We start from the raw sequence: 14744 nt of genomic DNA, 5'->3' as shown, positions 1-14744 counted from the left end.
AGGTGTCTTGTGATATTTCTACCACACCCAAATTTTCAGTTTTTGTTGTTGCCTTATTGATAGCCCTATGGGATAAGGGGCAAGTGGTCTCAACTCCTTATCATTTATTCTTCTCTTTCTCTTGGGTCTTTCTTTTTTCTTTCTTCTTTTTTTAAAGAAAAAAATCATATATATTTGCTTGCTAGGTTTTCGCTTGATTTCAATATAGTCTTTCTGTTTATAATTTCGACAATCAAGTCTTTAGATTTCAAATATGTTCCTTTATCACTTTACCTTCAAAGTTAATGATTTTTCATTTGCCACGTCATTCTCACAATGTTAGTGCCATGTCAACAAACTTGCCACATCAGTCAAATGCCTCGTCATCCACCCGATAAAGAAAGAAAATATGTAATTTGTCAATGTTTTATGCTGTATTATTTTTTATATTTTTATGTTCTTGTTGGGGTTTTGGAACACTTTGGGGAATCCATACAATACATTGGAGCTAGTTTAATCCAAAAGTTTTAAGTATGTGGACTCTATTCAAGTTAGTACTGCTCATCCAATTGGACTTCCAATTCTTCGAATGTTCTGGATCTTATTATGACTCTTCTTTTCTAATTTAAATTTTCTCTGGTGCACATATTGTGCCTCTTGATTCTTCCACTTGCTATATTCCAACCAAGATATGGACAAATTTCTTGTCTATAAGGCATATAGCTGCTAGAATATGAGGATATTTCTTTACTTGAGATAATATATTGGAAGATACCCAAGACATCATTTATCTACCAAGCAATTAGTTGGTTGGGAAAAGGGAATTCCCACTCTCTTTAAGCCCTATTGTTATATGTTATGTGGGTCTAGGCTTGACACAATCTTAAGTAATCGGTCTTTTGGTTTTATTAGAATCGACAAAGAAACATATATTTTCTTTTAAGGTGTGACTCATCTTTTAACTCCATCAAATTCTCATTCTTTTTGGATTGCGTTGTTCAATCTCTTCTCTCTTCCCCTCTTCCTCTATTATTGTTCTTCCTTCTTGCATCACATTTACTCAAATATCATGTTAAATAACTATTTATTACGAGCGCTTAAGCAAACGAAAATGGTCTTTTGAGGTGGTTTAGAAAAGTATAGTTGATCAGCTCTTTAGTTAGCTTAGTTGAATGAGATTGAACGGTTGGGGCTGAGGAGGCTGATATTATTGGTTGAGAGTGACTTTTTGCAAAGAGCTGAGAATCTGTGGTGGTAGTTGTGGACCCACTTGAAGGACATAATCTTGCTGATATTTGGAATCCTTATCATCTCATATGAACCGTCAACCTCTTTCAAAGAAATGCCAATCGATTCCATTTCTTTTCCTCTTGTAGGGACTGTTTTAATTCCATCTTTTTATTTCCTTCCTACAATTTGAAAGGTTGATTGCTAAGAGTCTGAATAAAGTTTTTTTTTTTTTTTTTTTTTTTTAAATACTCGTATAAATTCATGCTTGTAATGTTTTTCATATAAATCCCTCTTGTTTAGGGATTAGAAGACCGGGTGAATTTAAGCATATTCAGGATTTGCAAGAAGCACAACTTTATACTTTGTCCATATCTGCCGGCATAAGCATTGGAATCACTTTCTGAGGGAATCTTCGAAAACAAAAACAATTGACTACAAATTTACAACAACTGAATCTGCATCTCTTAGTGGTTGGTTTCCGGTGGGCGAGTAATACTAGGGACCATAGTTTACGTTTGGTCACACCGCTAAGTTCACTCGATCAAGCACAATTTAACAATCTTTATTACGTTAGGGCAAGTTAAGGGACATGGGTTGTAATAATTTATGATTTAACAAAGCTTAGCAAATGAAATATTGTGTTATTTTAAAAGTTAAACTACGATTTTACAAAATAATCGTGTTTTTAAATAGCTATTTTTTAAATCACACATTTTAAAATTGCAAACCCAAATAGACCTAAAAGTACTCATAATCGATAAATTCACCCAACCCAACATGTCGCCAAGTTATATAAAGTCCTTGGACTTCTCATTTCACCTGTGCCCTTTTCAAAATCAAGTCAATTGCTGATAGATTCTTTTTTCTTTTTCTTTTTTTTTTTGAATAGAGATGCTAATAGCAGATGATGATCGATTGGTTGAAACTTGAAAGGCTGGTTTCGTGGAACTTAGGGCTCATATGGGACTTTATGTAGGTCCACATTTTTTTTTAGTATTTCGCCAAAGAAAAGCAGAATATGCTTCTCACTATTTCCCGTCAAACTTGATCAGCCATGCGTGTACGCTTGCCTAAGAAGAAAGCAATCGAGCATAATGTTCTTCAGCCCCCATAACCCCCCACTCTTTTTCTTCTCCACCATTTGATGCACTCAACCCTAAAGTCAAATCCCACATTTGAGATAATGAAATGATGCTTTCAGATTCCAAATATAATAACACCAAAGCCAAATTAGCATATCGGTAATTGAAGATGACCTCATGGGAAATGGGATTCTTATTCTTTGTCTAAATAGGCGGTAATTTAGGGAAAAAAATGAAAAAATAGGTGATGTGTCGATAGAGTAAGTTGTTGTGGACGTCGGTTGTAGAAGCGTGATCGTAACCTTTGACATTAAATTATACAAACTTTAAGTAAAACCTACGTTTTGATAATTGGTTTGTAAGGAAAATATGTCCAAAAACTTATATCTATACATAGTTAAAATTAGACTTAACATGCGAGACAAAAATCGTAATATAACACTAAACAGATAAGCTTTGCACCTGCTCTGCCGATAAGAGCTGCCAAAATTGACTTGAATTGTAGCGGATAGTCATTCGGGAACAAAAGTGAAAGGACCTACAAATTCTTAACTATATATTACTTTTCTTTTTAAAAATAAAAAATTGAGTGACAGATCTATGTATATTGGATAATAATCTTTCCATTATTTTCAACGTTCCATCCCTGACGTAAGCCCATACAATTAATCCATTGTAGCTAGGGGTGGGCACGGGTCGGTTCGGGGCGGATTTCTGCAGTTTTCCTACCCGAACCCGCACCCTGCGGGTTGAAAAATTTCAACCCGAGTGTCTGGCACAAGGAACAAAATCCGCGCGGGTCGGGGTAGATCGGGGCGGGTTGGGCGGGTTGTGCGGGTTTCTTTCTTCTTCTCTTTCTTCTCCTCCATTTTCATTTCTTCTGCAGATTTATCATCTATTTTCCTTCTAAACAAACAACCCAACAATCAGAAGTTGCTAAACCCCGAGATCTCTTGGATCCCCATTCATGAAAGAGTTCTAGAGAAGAAAAAAACCTGGATCGGCGGAGGTTGAGCGGCGGCGCAAATGAGAGAAGAGTCGTACGAGGGAGAGGAAGAGAGACGAGAGAGAGGGAGAGAGGCGAGACAGCAGAGAGAGAGAGGCGAGACTGAGAGGAAGAGAGGAGAAGGGGGAAAAAAAAAAGTGGAAAGGGGGAGGCGGCTGGAGAAAGGTAGGGTTTTTATTTTTTAAGTTTATTTGATTAATGCGGGGCGGGTCGGTGCGGGTCGGGTATCCGTGTGAAAATTTTGTTATAACCCGTAACCCGCCCCGCCCCGCCCGGATTTGGGAAAAAACCACCCGTACCCACGAAAAATGACTTAAAATCCGGCTTTTTCGGGGCGGATCGGGGCAGGGCGGATCGGTTTTGCGGGTTGGGCGGGTTTTTGCCCACCCCTAATTGTAGCTCTTGTGTACACCGTTTCTATAAAGTTATTGGCGTGCTGGGCCTTAATGGGCTTTAGATATTTCTGGCTGAGCCTCGGCTTTTGTGTATAGACAGGCTGTCAAGTGGGCCCCCACATGTCACATCAGGTTCCTTTCCTAGTTCCCTTTATTCGGGTTCAGTTTGCTTTTGGGCTCCCACCAACCCATGCTACCAAACCACCATCCATTAGCAAACAAAAATATTAAACAAATACAAAGTGGAACATAATTTCCCCCACCCCCTTTTTTTTTTTTGTAAAAGAGAAAGGAAGATACTATTTAATATAAGAGATCCAAAAATATATATATAAGATATCAAGAAGTGGGAAGGAGTAAATGGTTTTGGATCGAGATCGTATATAATAATTTCAGCACATAAAATAAAAAAATATAAGTGACTTGCAAGTTATAAGGACCGCCATGCCCCAATATCATTGGAGAAGGATTCAAAATGACAAAATTGTCCCTCTAAAAGTAACTAAATGAATCTCCTCCATTTCATTTGAAATTGAGAGGATCCTTATCCCCAATCTTTAGGATGGTTAGAACTACTATTTCAATTTTGTTAGGACCGTTAAACCACTCTTTTTGGTCACGAAGGTAATTCAGCGTACGTATGATGATATGGAGATAATTATTGTTTTTGACTGCTATTCACAATGTTGCCTTAAGTTGTTAATAGTTTTGAGTAATAGCCTAGGTTACCAAACGTCTTATCTATCGGTTAGCGGTTCTTTATGTTCAAATTACACCATTGTTGATGACAGTTTTTCAAGGATGACGTGGCATAATTCCTGTGAATTGTAGCAGTGTTCGAGGATTTGTCAGGCTGCAAAAGAAGATGAAAATAGGATAAGAGCTGCCGATGGTTGTCGACAGGGATAGCTTCAATGCCTAAGTCAATAATTGTGTTTGAGAGTATGTAAGCTTAATGGGAAATCAAGCAAGAGAGAATTTATTACCAGAAAATGAGTCGAAGCTTCTTTTTTATAGGCAGTTGGTAGTAGCTGCCATGTTGGCATAGTGGGTCCTACATTTCCTGAGAGTTCTCGTGTGCTCTCTGAGTGAGACGGATCATGGATAGCAGGTGTACTCGAGTACTAACTGCTGACATGGTTCCCGAGTATTCCTTGAGAACATGTGTCTAGTTTTGGGTAACAGGGATTCACTTAGGCTGATGAATCCTCGGTGGATCGATCTATTAGTCGGTTGGGCCAAGGCCAACTAAGACTCGGTCTAGGCCTGGTCCTTAGTGGGCTTATGCCATGAGCCAGGTCTAGAGGTTTGTTGGGCCTTATGTGGCCAATCCATGACCTAACAACCATGGTAACCGCCTGCTAAGTGCTAAGTATAATCCTTTTGGACATATTTTGGTGTTTTTAACATTTTTAGCCTCTTTTTAAGGCTTGTTTTATACAATTTTGTGACTATATTGAGCTTGTTTTAGTATTTTGGTATGAAACTTAAATATAATATTAAGGTTAAAAGGTGGCGATTGTTAATTGTCTTTGCCTATTTGACTACTACTACCTGCACCACCCTACGCAATTCTTCGAAAAAAAAACCAACTATTCACCTATGCTTACACACTTAGCCATTAATAAAAAATTATTAACAGTTAATAACCATTCGCAACCCTGGTAATTCTATTATTTAAAAATGGTCAAAACACTGAAATATGAACTAATACGTGTCATTGGCATGTTTATTGTTTCGAGGAACATTTCTTTTCCATTTTCCTTTTTAGATCCGGTTTATATGCTGTTATTTAATCAACGGTTAATATTGAATTTTTTAAAATATCTCTTCATTTTTTCTCTTTTATTAAAAATTTATAAAAGTCAACTTTAAGATTTAATCTTGACCGATGAATAGACTACAACATACATACTGTAATTTTAATAATAACATGTAAGCTGATCTTCCCTTTTGGAGGTCGTCAAGTGGTCAGGAACGAGAAAGGAATAGTATTGATTGTTAATTGTTGATTAAACATGAGAAAGATGACCAATTTGCTTTGACACTTCCAAGTCATCGTCGTCCAATTCAAATATAAGTTTTAATTGCGCAGCCACGTCAGAACCTTCTCTCTCTTTTTTATTATTATTTACTTTATACACGATGATCAATTTGTGTATTATACCATGCTAATCCGTAAATAAGTCCTAATTAAACAACCGACACCATTTGAGTCCAAGGGCATCTCTTTCCTTATTATTTCAGAAAATAAAAAAGAAAAAAATCTGTTTTTACTTTTTGGGGAGCTGACGAAGTATTATACTTATACAAATGGAGATTCCTGGGTATTATGGTCTTTCTCAAAATCTTGCTGTTCTTTAAATGGTTAGAGGAAGCACCCAAAACTGAGAAATATATATAGTGTTCATAGAATCAAATTGGTGGGCTGCGGGGGGGTGGCCCGGGTGGGGTCAGACTTCTTTCTTTCTCTAGCACTATACCAACTAATTAATCTGACAAACTTTACGCGCCCTTCCTCTCTCTTTCTTCTCTGGTCGTGAAAAGTCTTTCTTGTCCACGAGAACCACAGTTGTTCGTCACCTTTATTGGCACGTGCTTGCTTTCTCCGAAATCTATTTCCCACCCTCTTTCACTAAACGTGATCAGTAAAACAGTATGCTCTTTCTAGAGAATCAATTCCTGGGTTCTCTTGCTTCTTGGTTTTGATTGTGTGGTACTTTTTTTTTTTTTTTCGGCTGTGCTCTTATCCATGAAGGAACATCTGTTGTAAAAGTTTTTGCTTCTTCATGAGCAAGAAGATTATGCGCTCTTTGTGCTCTTCTCCTACTGAGTTTCCCTTTCTTATGTATGGGAGAGCCGCGTCGAGTACGCTCTGAAAGTTGAAGAAGTGTGTTTGGAGTTAATATTTGAAGGAACTTTGTAGTTTAAGAGCTGGGTTGTGGCTATCTTCCATAGTTAGAGTCTATGGTGGTCTGAAAGATACTGGGAGATTTTTGGCTTTCCTTCTGTAAACTGGGTGTATTTGTGGGAGAATCTGTGGTTTAAGAGTTGGGTTGCGGTTGAACTGCTGTATATCTACTTGAAGAAAAGTCACAGAGTCTAACTGCTTTTTATCAAACAGGCAGAGAGCTCTCTGATCATTGTTCTGTTTTTCACTGCACGGGGTAAGGCTTTGTTTTTGTTATTGTTATTTGAGTTACAACTTACTTTATCTATTATTTGCTTATTTACAATAATTTCATTTTTTTTTTCTCAACAAGCCTAATTTCCACTTTCGGAGATTGTAACTGAAGTGGAACCTTTGTTTGGTAATCGATACCCAGTATAATTGGTGTACCAATTATTTAGAAAGTTTTGGAATAATTGGTGATTTAATGGTTTAGAAAGAATGTTGGCAGAACAGAATCGCACGTTTATGAAACACCTCCGTGTATTCTGGGCGGGTGAAACTTGCATGCCATAACTAAGAGTGAAATTTCCATAAGGTATTTCAAGTTAGTCAATTATAATGATGGTTTAAGAGTTTGTTAGTCCCAACACTAATAACTTAAGAGGGTGAAGTTAATGCTATTTTGCTAGTTTTCTGACATCATTTTGCCATTTGGTTGTTTCCAATGTATATTGCATTTGCGAAACTGAGGTTGTTATGTTTCAAGTGTGAAGCTCTGCTGTTTTTATTTTGGATGTCATTCTCTGACTCAATGGTCATGTATACAGTACCTTGATTAATGAATTATGTTAGATACTATCGATAGATTTTTTGCAAGAAACATGAATAAGTAATGGTTTTTATTGTTATTGGACATGCAGATCTAAGATAATCCTCATTTTAATGGGGTCTGGTGTTGTTGAAGTAGTGGGAAAACTGCCAGATCCTTTTTCTTATCAGGTATTGTCATGTTGGTCTTTTATTCCTCTTCAGTTGGAATTAATTCTGCAGTCCTATTGTATTTACAGTGGGTTTACAGCATAAATGCGTGTTATTGACTTCTCCCTTTCATATAAGAGGTTTACATATTTATCATAAATAATGGGGTTAATCACTTTTATTTTTTGGTGTATGTCTTGTTAGTTTGCTGGTAAAATTCTATACATTTATCACACCGGCAAGACTATAGTACACCTAATTTATATTTCTTTAGAAAAGAAGAATATTGTGTTTCCTTTATAGTGTCACTGAAAGTGAAACTAGTAACTGGAAAACCAGCGTTTAGTATCTTTGATCAATTTGAGAATGGAGATCTTTTTTTCTTTTTGGTGATGGAAAAGATGTTTTTTCTCAAGAAATGAAAAGCACTGAGGTTGCCCTGCGGAATCTAATGGAATGAAGTTTAGATCCGAGTTCATTTTGCGACTTTAAATATTATTGCTGCTTTTACTCAACTATTCTGTTATAGCAGATCAAATTATCTCACATTTATATTTATTCATGATTGCAGGTGCCATTTTTAATGTGCAGAGAACTTCTGAAATCGGTTAATAGAATATCAAAAATATTACCCTCAATAGAAGCTGCTCGCCCTCAAGGCTCATCAGGAAAAAAGGCACTATGCTTGTTAAATGAGGCAATTGAGAAAGCCAAGCAATTTCTCAAGTCCTGCAGAGAGTCTAGTAAACTTTACCTGGTTTGTTAGGCTGCTTGCTCATCTATTATTACATCCAGTAGTTGTTTTTGCTCCTTTTTTTTTTTTTTTTTTTTTTTAATGCTTAAATCTCTAGCTGATAAGGCTTGCAATTTACTTTCAGATAGTAACAGCAAAGGACAGAGTCTCAAGATGTCAAAAATTGAAGAACTTTTTGGAGCAAAGTTTAGGCGAACTTCACACTATGGTTCAACCAGAGTTGGCTCAAGAGGTTCGTGAAATTCCACTCTTTTGTGCTTTCTTTTTTTGTTTTTCCTTTTGCAATCCCCCCACCCGTCCCCAAAACCCAACCGAGAAAGAAAACAACATAAGGTAGTTGATGCATATATATTAATATTTATACAAGAGGAAACTGATACTTGGTAAATGTACAAACTGTTGTTCCCTGATCAATCAAACATGCCAGTAATATCGTGTACTAAGCCAGCCACTTTACAGTATTTTGAAAGTGCTAGTTCTATGGGTGTAACCGGTTCCATGAAGTGATACTCTGGTTTCTGATGCTTGTATCCCAAATTGGAACTATTTAAAGAGGATGTAGTCTCATATCCCAGTTTACCTGTCATCAATCTAGTTATTAATAACTCTGCCCCCTCCTATTCACATATACAAAAACCTCAAAAACTTCTGGCAGACAAACTATAAAACCTGCTTTGCTCCATGGTGCATTATGCAGCAAGATTCTTCTAAGCGGATTTTCATGATCAGAAACTATGGGTATCAACCTGTCTCAGTCCCACCAGTACTCGTTCTATAGTTTCTTCCATTTTTCTTCACCAAAAAAAAATAAAAATAAAAAAAAAAAGAAAAATTATGAACCTCAGTTACTTGATGCAGCTAAAGATGAATATCTTGTTGAGTGAATGACTTGATTTCCTCAAGTCATCACACGTGGGCCTAGCACTTTCTCAAGTTGGTTCTCTTTTTCTCTCCTATTTGGTTTTGGAGTTTTGGTGGGCACGACACTAAAAAGAAGTGCCGACTTTATTTCCTACAAAAGGTGCCTCTATTCGGTCTTTTGTGAAGTGTGGAAAGAGGGTGAGAAGCGACCTCACCTTAGCTTTAGTTTTCTTATGTTTTGCAAAGCCGCAAGGCTTAGAGAATTAGAAAGTATTTTCTCTTTTGTCATTAATTTTCTTTTGTGTGAGAGTGAAATTTGAGTATATTGAGACTATATGTTTCAAGTGGTTTTCTTTCTGCTACTCTTTGTACTCTATTTTTTGATAGTGGAATTTCTCATGGTTGTTTATGTATGTGGATATAAGCTTGTTAAGACGAACCACATAAATCTTGGTGTTCTGTGTGATAAGGTTATTTTTATTCTGTTGTCATCTGCTTCTTTGGGATCCCAAAATTATTTTTTCACAACATATGTTATCTTCAGATCTCTTGCATCATGGATGATCTTGGGAGTGCCACGTTTACTCTGGACTCATCTGAAGAAGCAGCTGCTAAGGCTATGGAAGGATTGATTTTCCAGAGACCTGCATCAGGTCCAATGGAAAAATCTGAAGTTTGTAAAACTCTTCAATTGGCAGCTTCAACACTTCATGTTACATCCCCAAAGGCTATCTGGATAGAGAAAGAATCTATCAAGAAGAAGCTTGATGAAGTTGGTGATAGTGATCCAAAAAAGAAGATTTTAAGGTATCTTTTGGATATATTGAGGAAGTATGAAAACTCAATCCTGCAAGAGGAATCACATAATGACTCTGCTCAAAATGAAGGAGAAATTGCATTTGAGAACGGCAGAAGTAGTTCTGCATATGGAGTCGACATCCTAAGTAGAGCTACACCCCCCGAGGACTTTAGGTGTCCTATATCGTCAAGACTGATGTATGATCCTGTTGTCATAGCATCTGGACAAACATATGAGAGGATGTTCATACGGAAGTGGTTTGAAGAGGGTAATGATACATGTCCAAAGACTAAAATGAAACTGGATCATCTGTCATTGACTCCAAACACGGACATGAAGGATTCAATATCAAACTGGTGCATGAAGTATGGAGTCACCATTACTGACCCAACTATGCTCCCTGCAGAAGCCCTTCCCTCTTGGGAAACTTCTTTCACTTCCTTTACTACTTTTGGCAGTTCTATGAATGGTTTACCTCTTCGGACGGATGTCAGTAATGGGTCCCTTGGATCTTTAGACACTAGTTACACTTCTAGTCCATCACAGACTAAGATAGCAGATGGCTTAAATTTGATTTCTACGCAGACAAAAGAGGGCCACAAATTGCAATCTTATGAAAACACACGTGAGATGGATTCGGAATTTTTATCTAAACTCGCCGAACGTCAGTGGGAATCCCAATGCAAAGTTGTTGAAGATATCAGAAAGCATCTAAATAACAGCGAAAAAGCTTGTCATCATATGTCAGCTGCCAATTTCGTTGAACCACTGGTAAAATTTTTGAAGGATGCACATGGCCTGCGTGATGTGAAAGCTCAAAAAGCTGGATCTCAGTTGTTGTTGGCATTTTTGAGCAAAAACAGGTAATTTACTCTTTTTTGATGGGTACTAGTTACAAAGACTTGTCTCCAGATGCTAATGGATATCTTTTAATTTAAGAAGATTATTATTGTGTTAATAAGTATCAAACTGGTATGGCAAGTTCAGTTCATCATCTGCTTCCTTGTAAATTGAGAACTATGGGATTTTAATAAGTAGGGAAGAGTCCTTATTAAATCTTAGCCAGTTGATACAGTTTGATTAACCATAAGACCTTGAGTTGGCTTAGGTCCCTAACATGTTCTGTGCACTAGAATTTTTTTTTTTTTTTTTTCCTCAATGGAATTGGATAAAATTTCACGATTCAAACAATAGTATTGTTGGTTCCTTCGTAAGTTTTTGACTTTTAACTTCGATAACATTTCTTTTGTGCCTGGCTCATGTATAATACCACCATTACTCTGCGTTGCTTCATGCAGAAGTGGGATCTCGTACTTACGTGAAGAAGCATTTAGTCTCTTGGCCACTTATATTGATTCAGAAGCAGCAGAAGAAGCTCTAGACATAGTGGAAGTGTTGTCTGGCCATCGGTATTGTAGAGCTAAAATTGCAGCATCCGGTGCTTTGACTTCCATACTAAAGATTCTCGACTCCAGTAACAAAATTTTCCAGAAACGGGCCATCAAAATTCTGTGCAATTTGTCCTCAACAAATGAAGTTTGTTCCCACATTGTATCTTTGCAATGCATCCCAAAGTTGGTTCCTTTTTTAGTTGATAGCGCCCTTGCAGGAAATTGTGTATATTTATTGAAGAATTTATGCTGTGTTGAAGAGGCTAGGATTTCTGTTGCTGAAACTAATGGATGCATTGCTGCTGTTGCTGAACTACTTGCAACTGGCACTCATGTGGATCAGGAAAATGCAGTGGCTGTTCTCCTTTCGCTCTGCTCTCACCATGCTCAATATTGTCAGCTGCTCATGGATGAGCGTTTCACTGCTGCTCTTGATGATATATCCGTCAATGGTAATGAGAAGGGCAAGGTGAGTGCTTTGGAATTGCTACGACTCTTGAAAGATCATCAACAGTGCCCTTTTGATGCCTCTAGAAGAGACCCCCCAGATCTCTCTAAAGAAAGGAAGTCATCAAAGGGGTCCAGATTTTTTGGATGGATGTCATCAAAACCCACCTCTGCCACAGGAAAGAAGAAATGAAAGTTGTGTCTTCTGCCCATTTTACCTGGTGGGTAAATTGAGAGTAGGTTAAGACCAGTTGTTTATGTACGCGTACGTGAAGGAAGATCTGTCTTGATTAGTTACATTAGTTGATTGCAATGTTTGATAATAGTTGTTGGTTTGACTTTTTCTCCTTTGGTTTGTAATTTGTGACAAATTCTTATTACTTTGCAATCCCAAATATCTTGGGATATGATTTAATGGTACGTGTATATAACAAATTGTGAAAAGCCTTGACAATTCAATATTTGTTTGGTTTTTCCTTCTCTATTGTTGCTCTGATTTTCTAGACTAAGATCTGTATGAGCTTTCTCAGTTTGAGGAGTTGGAGGGGGAAGGAGGGAAAGAAGGGGATATGGAGTACAGGATTAGGGTTTCATAAACATAAAAAAATTTGCATCTCAATTTGCATTTTTAAAAATTGCTAATTTAAAGCTGCAGATTTTTTAAAATTATAAACACAAGTATATCCTAAATAGTTAAGATTTAAGTTGGGTCCAATTATAATTAAAATTGAATTGGTTATGTTTAAGGCACGCGTGCTATGATAGAATACAGAAAAACGTATGTCTCAATCCCATAAATCATAATTGAGGGATGGCATTAAATAGAATGTGAGATATTTCAAGTCAATTACCAATTGCGCATCTTTAACAAAATCTATCTGATTGATTGATTGATCTGTGCCTACATTACTAACACTTTTTCTTTTTGTAGGCCCGCGTTTTCTCCTATTTCCATCCACAAACAATAAAAGTGGGTTCTCTCCATTTTAATTAAAAATTATTATTATTATTATTATTTTTTTAATTTTAAATATAAACTTTTTCAAAACATCTTTATCTCACCCTTTTATTTTAATTATTCACTTTATTATTATTATTTTTCTGTTTTGATGTAAGTCACTTGCATATCTTGTCAAAAGTTAAAAGGTTTTTTATTTATTTATTTTTAATGTTTGATAGAGTAATGCTACAAGTTCTTCTTATGTCAATCGTGTGGTCCCTCTAAGGGTCTATTTGTGATTACGTTTGAAGGACCTAAAAGTACTTTTAACACTCAAAAAGCCTGTTTGAAGAAAAAAAAAAAAGTACTTGTTTACCAAACAAAATTAAAAGAGCTTTTAAGGGTAAAAAAAACTTAAAAATGACCAAAAAATACTTTTTGTAAAAGCTTAAAAATGAAACTTTTGTCCAAAAGCTCTTTTTAACTTAAAAGTTCTATTTCTCAAACGTAATTCCAAACAGGTTATAAGAATGATGTGACTCTTAAAATCATCATTAGCCTTGTAATTGATCACAATTGAATTTTGACAAAATAATAATTTTAAAAATCATCTTATTTTTAAAGGAACACAAGAGCAACATAAGATAAACTCTGTTTGACGAGATACACACCATATCTGATGAATATTGTAGCAGTTCACCAATTTCTTTTACTAAAATAATAAGTCAATTTTTTTTTTTTTTTAAAGAATAAGTCAAATTTCTATACTTATTATGTAGTTTATTGAACCGCGATAAAGCTTAGTCTAACTGCATTCTCACTCATTTATCTAATTTTTATTCTTTTTCCCATCTTAAAAAAAATAAATAAATAAATAAAAAACCAAGTCAAATATAACTACATTTTCACCTAAAATTAAATGCGTCTGGGTCTCTTGAGCTTTCCAAGTCAAACAAACAATAAGCTGACCCATGGGTGTACGCTTGCGAGCGCCAATGGGCCTAGAGGAAGGAAGCGTATATACTTCTTTTTCTTTTCTACCACACGATAATCTCAACTTACTCACTCCACTCAAACCAAATCAAACCATACATTTACAAAGATTAATGGAATGAGTCTTTGGGTTTGACAATTATTTCACTTGGACTTTTGAAAGACTCCATAACTCTGTCAAATTCTCTGACATATTCTCACCCCCAACGTTTTTAAAAATATTTTCCCAAACGTTACCTACGTTTTGAAAAATCATGTTTTCATTAATTACGTTTTAAATTGGGTGTTTTTTGTCAAACCGTCGGTCGAGTTAGTTCTTTACGAGCATCCACAATGGTTTATGACCAAATTCCTAAAAAACATTTCCATCAGATTTTCTAAACCAAATGCATTTTACATAATAAGTTTTTTTTTAAAAAAAATATATATATTTTCTCTCTGCCTCTCTTTAGTTCTTAGTTTATTAAATAAAAGATTGAATATTTAGAATGATGAGTAATGATAGAAATTACATTTTTATTTTATAATTATTTTACAATATTGATGTGGTAGTCCTAACTAATTATTGGATTTTTTTTTTAAAAAAAAAAAAATTAACAAAGGCTAATAATCTAAAGGTTTGTTGGGACTCTTACACCAACATTACTCTAATCAATAATTATAATTAGACATAAAAATAATTTGAAAAGGCATTACCTATAAAATAAAATAAAAATAATTATTATTTTAAATAGAAATATTGAGAATTCATTATGAATAATCTCGTATAGGTTAACTACATGTTGTGTTGGGCCTGAAATAGGCTTTAGATATTTATGGCTCGAGCCGAGCCGAATAAGGCCTTCACGTACGCGCTACTACGTGTCAAATCAGATATCCCTTTATTCCGGGTCAATGTTTGGGCTTTTAATTCTTTTTTGGGCGAGAATACCGTGAAAAAAACAAAAAAAGCGTGAAGCAATTAATTACTCTTGTCGTATCTGCCTGCAACATAGT

General features: G+C 35.8%; 1 protein-coding gene across 2 annotated transcripts; it reads left to right on the top strand.

Annotated features, from left to right (window-relative positions):
• Nucleotides 1–6276: 6276 nt before the first annotated feature.
• Nucleotides 6277–12274, top strand: LOC132187778 (U-box domain-containing protein 5-like). 2 transcript variants are annotated; one of them, XM_059602209.1, is made up of 6 exons: nucleotides 6277–6859; nucleotides 7506–7584; nucleotides 8135–8320; nucleotides 8442–8549; nucleotides 9723–10840; nucleotides 11276–12274. In XM_059602209.1, exons 2-6 carry the CDS (start codon nucleotides 7528–7530, stop codon nucleotides 12006–12008), a joined length of 2202 nt encoding a protein of 733 aa, XP_059458192.1. In that variant the 5' UTR covers nucleotides 6277–6859; nucleotides 7506–7527; the 3' UTR covers nucleotides 12009–12274. The 2 variants fall into 2 exon arrangements, with proteins under 2 accessions (XP_059458192.1, XP_059458193.1); XM_059602210.1 differs by lacking the exon at nucleotides 7506–7584 and having other exon boundaries at nucleotides 6278–6859.
• Nucleotides 12275–14744: the final 2470 nt, after the last annotated feature.

The sequence above is a fragment of the Corylus avellana genome, chromosome ca7 (genome assembly GCF_901000735.1).
Source record: "Corylus avellana chromosome ca7, CavTom2PMs-1.0".
Lineage (NCBI taxonomy): Eukaryota > Viridiplantae > Streptophyta > Magnoliopsida > Fagales > Betulaceae > Corylus > Corylus avellana.
Note: the sequence above shows the minus strand (reverse complement) of the source record. Positions and strands in the feature narration are given on the sequence as shown.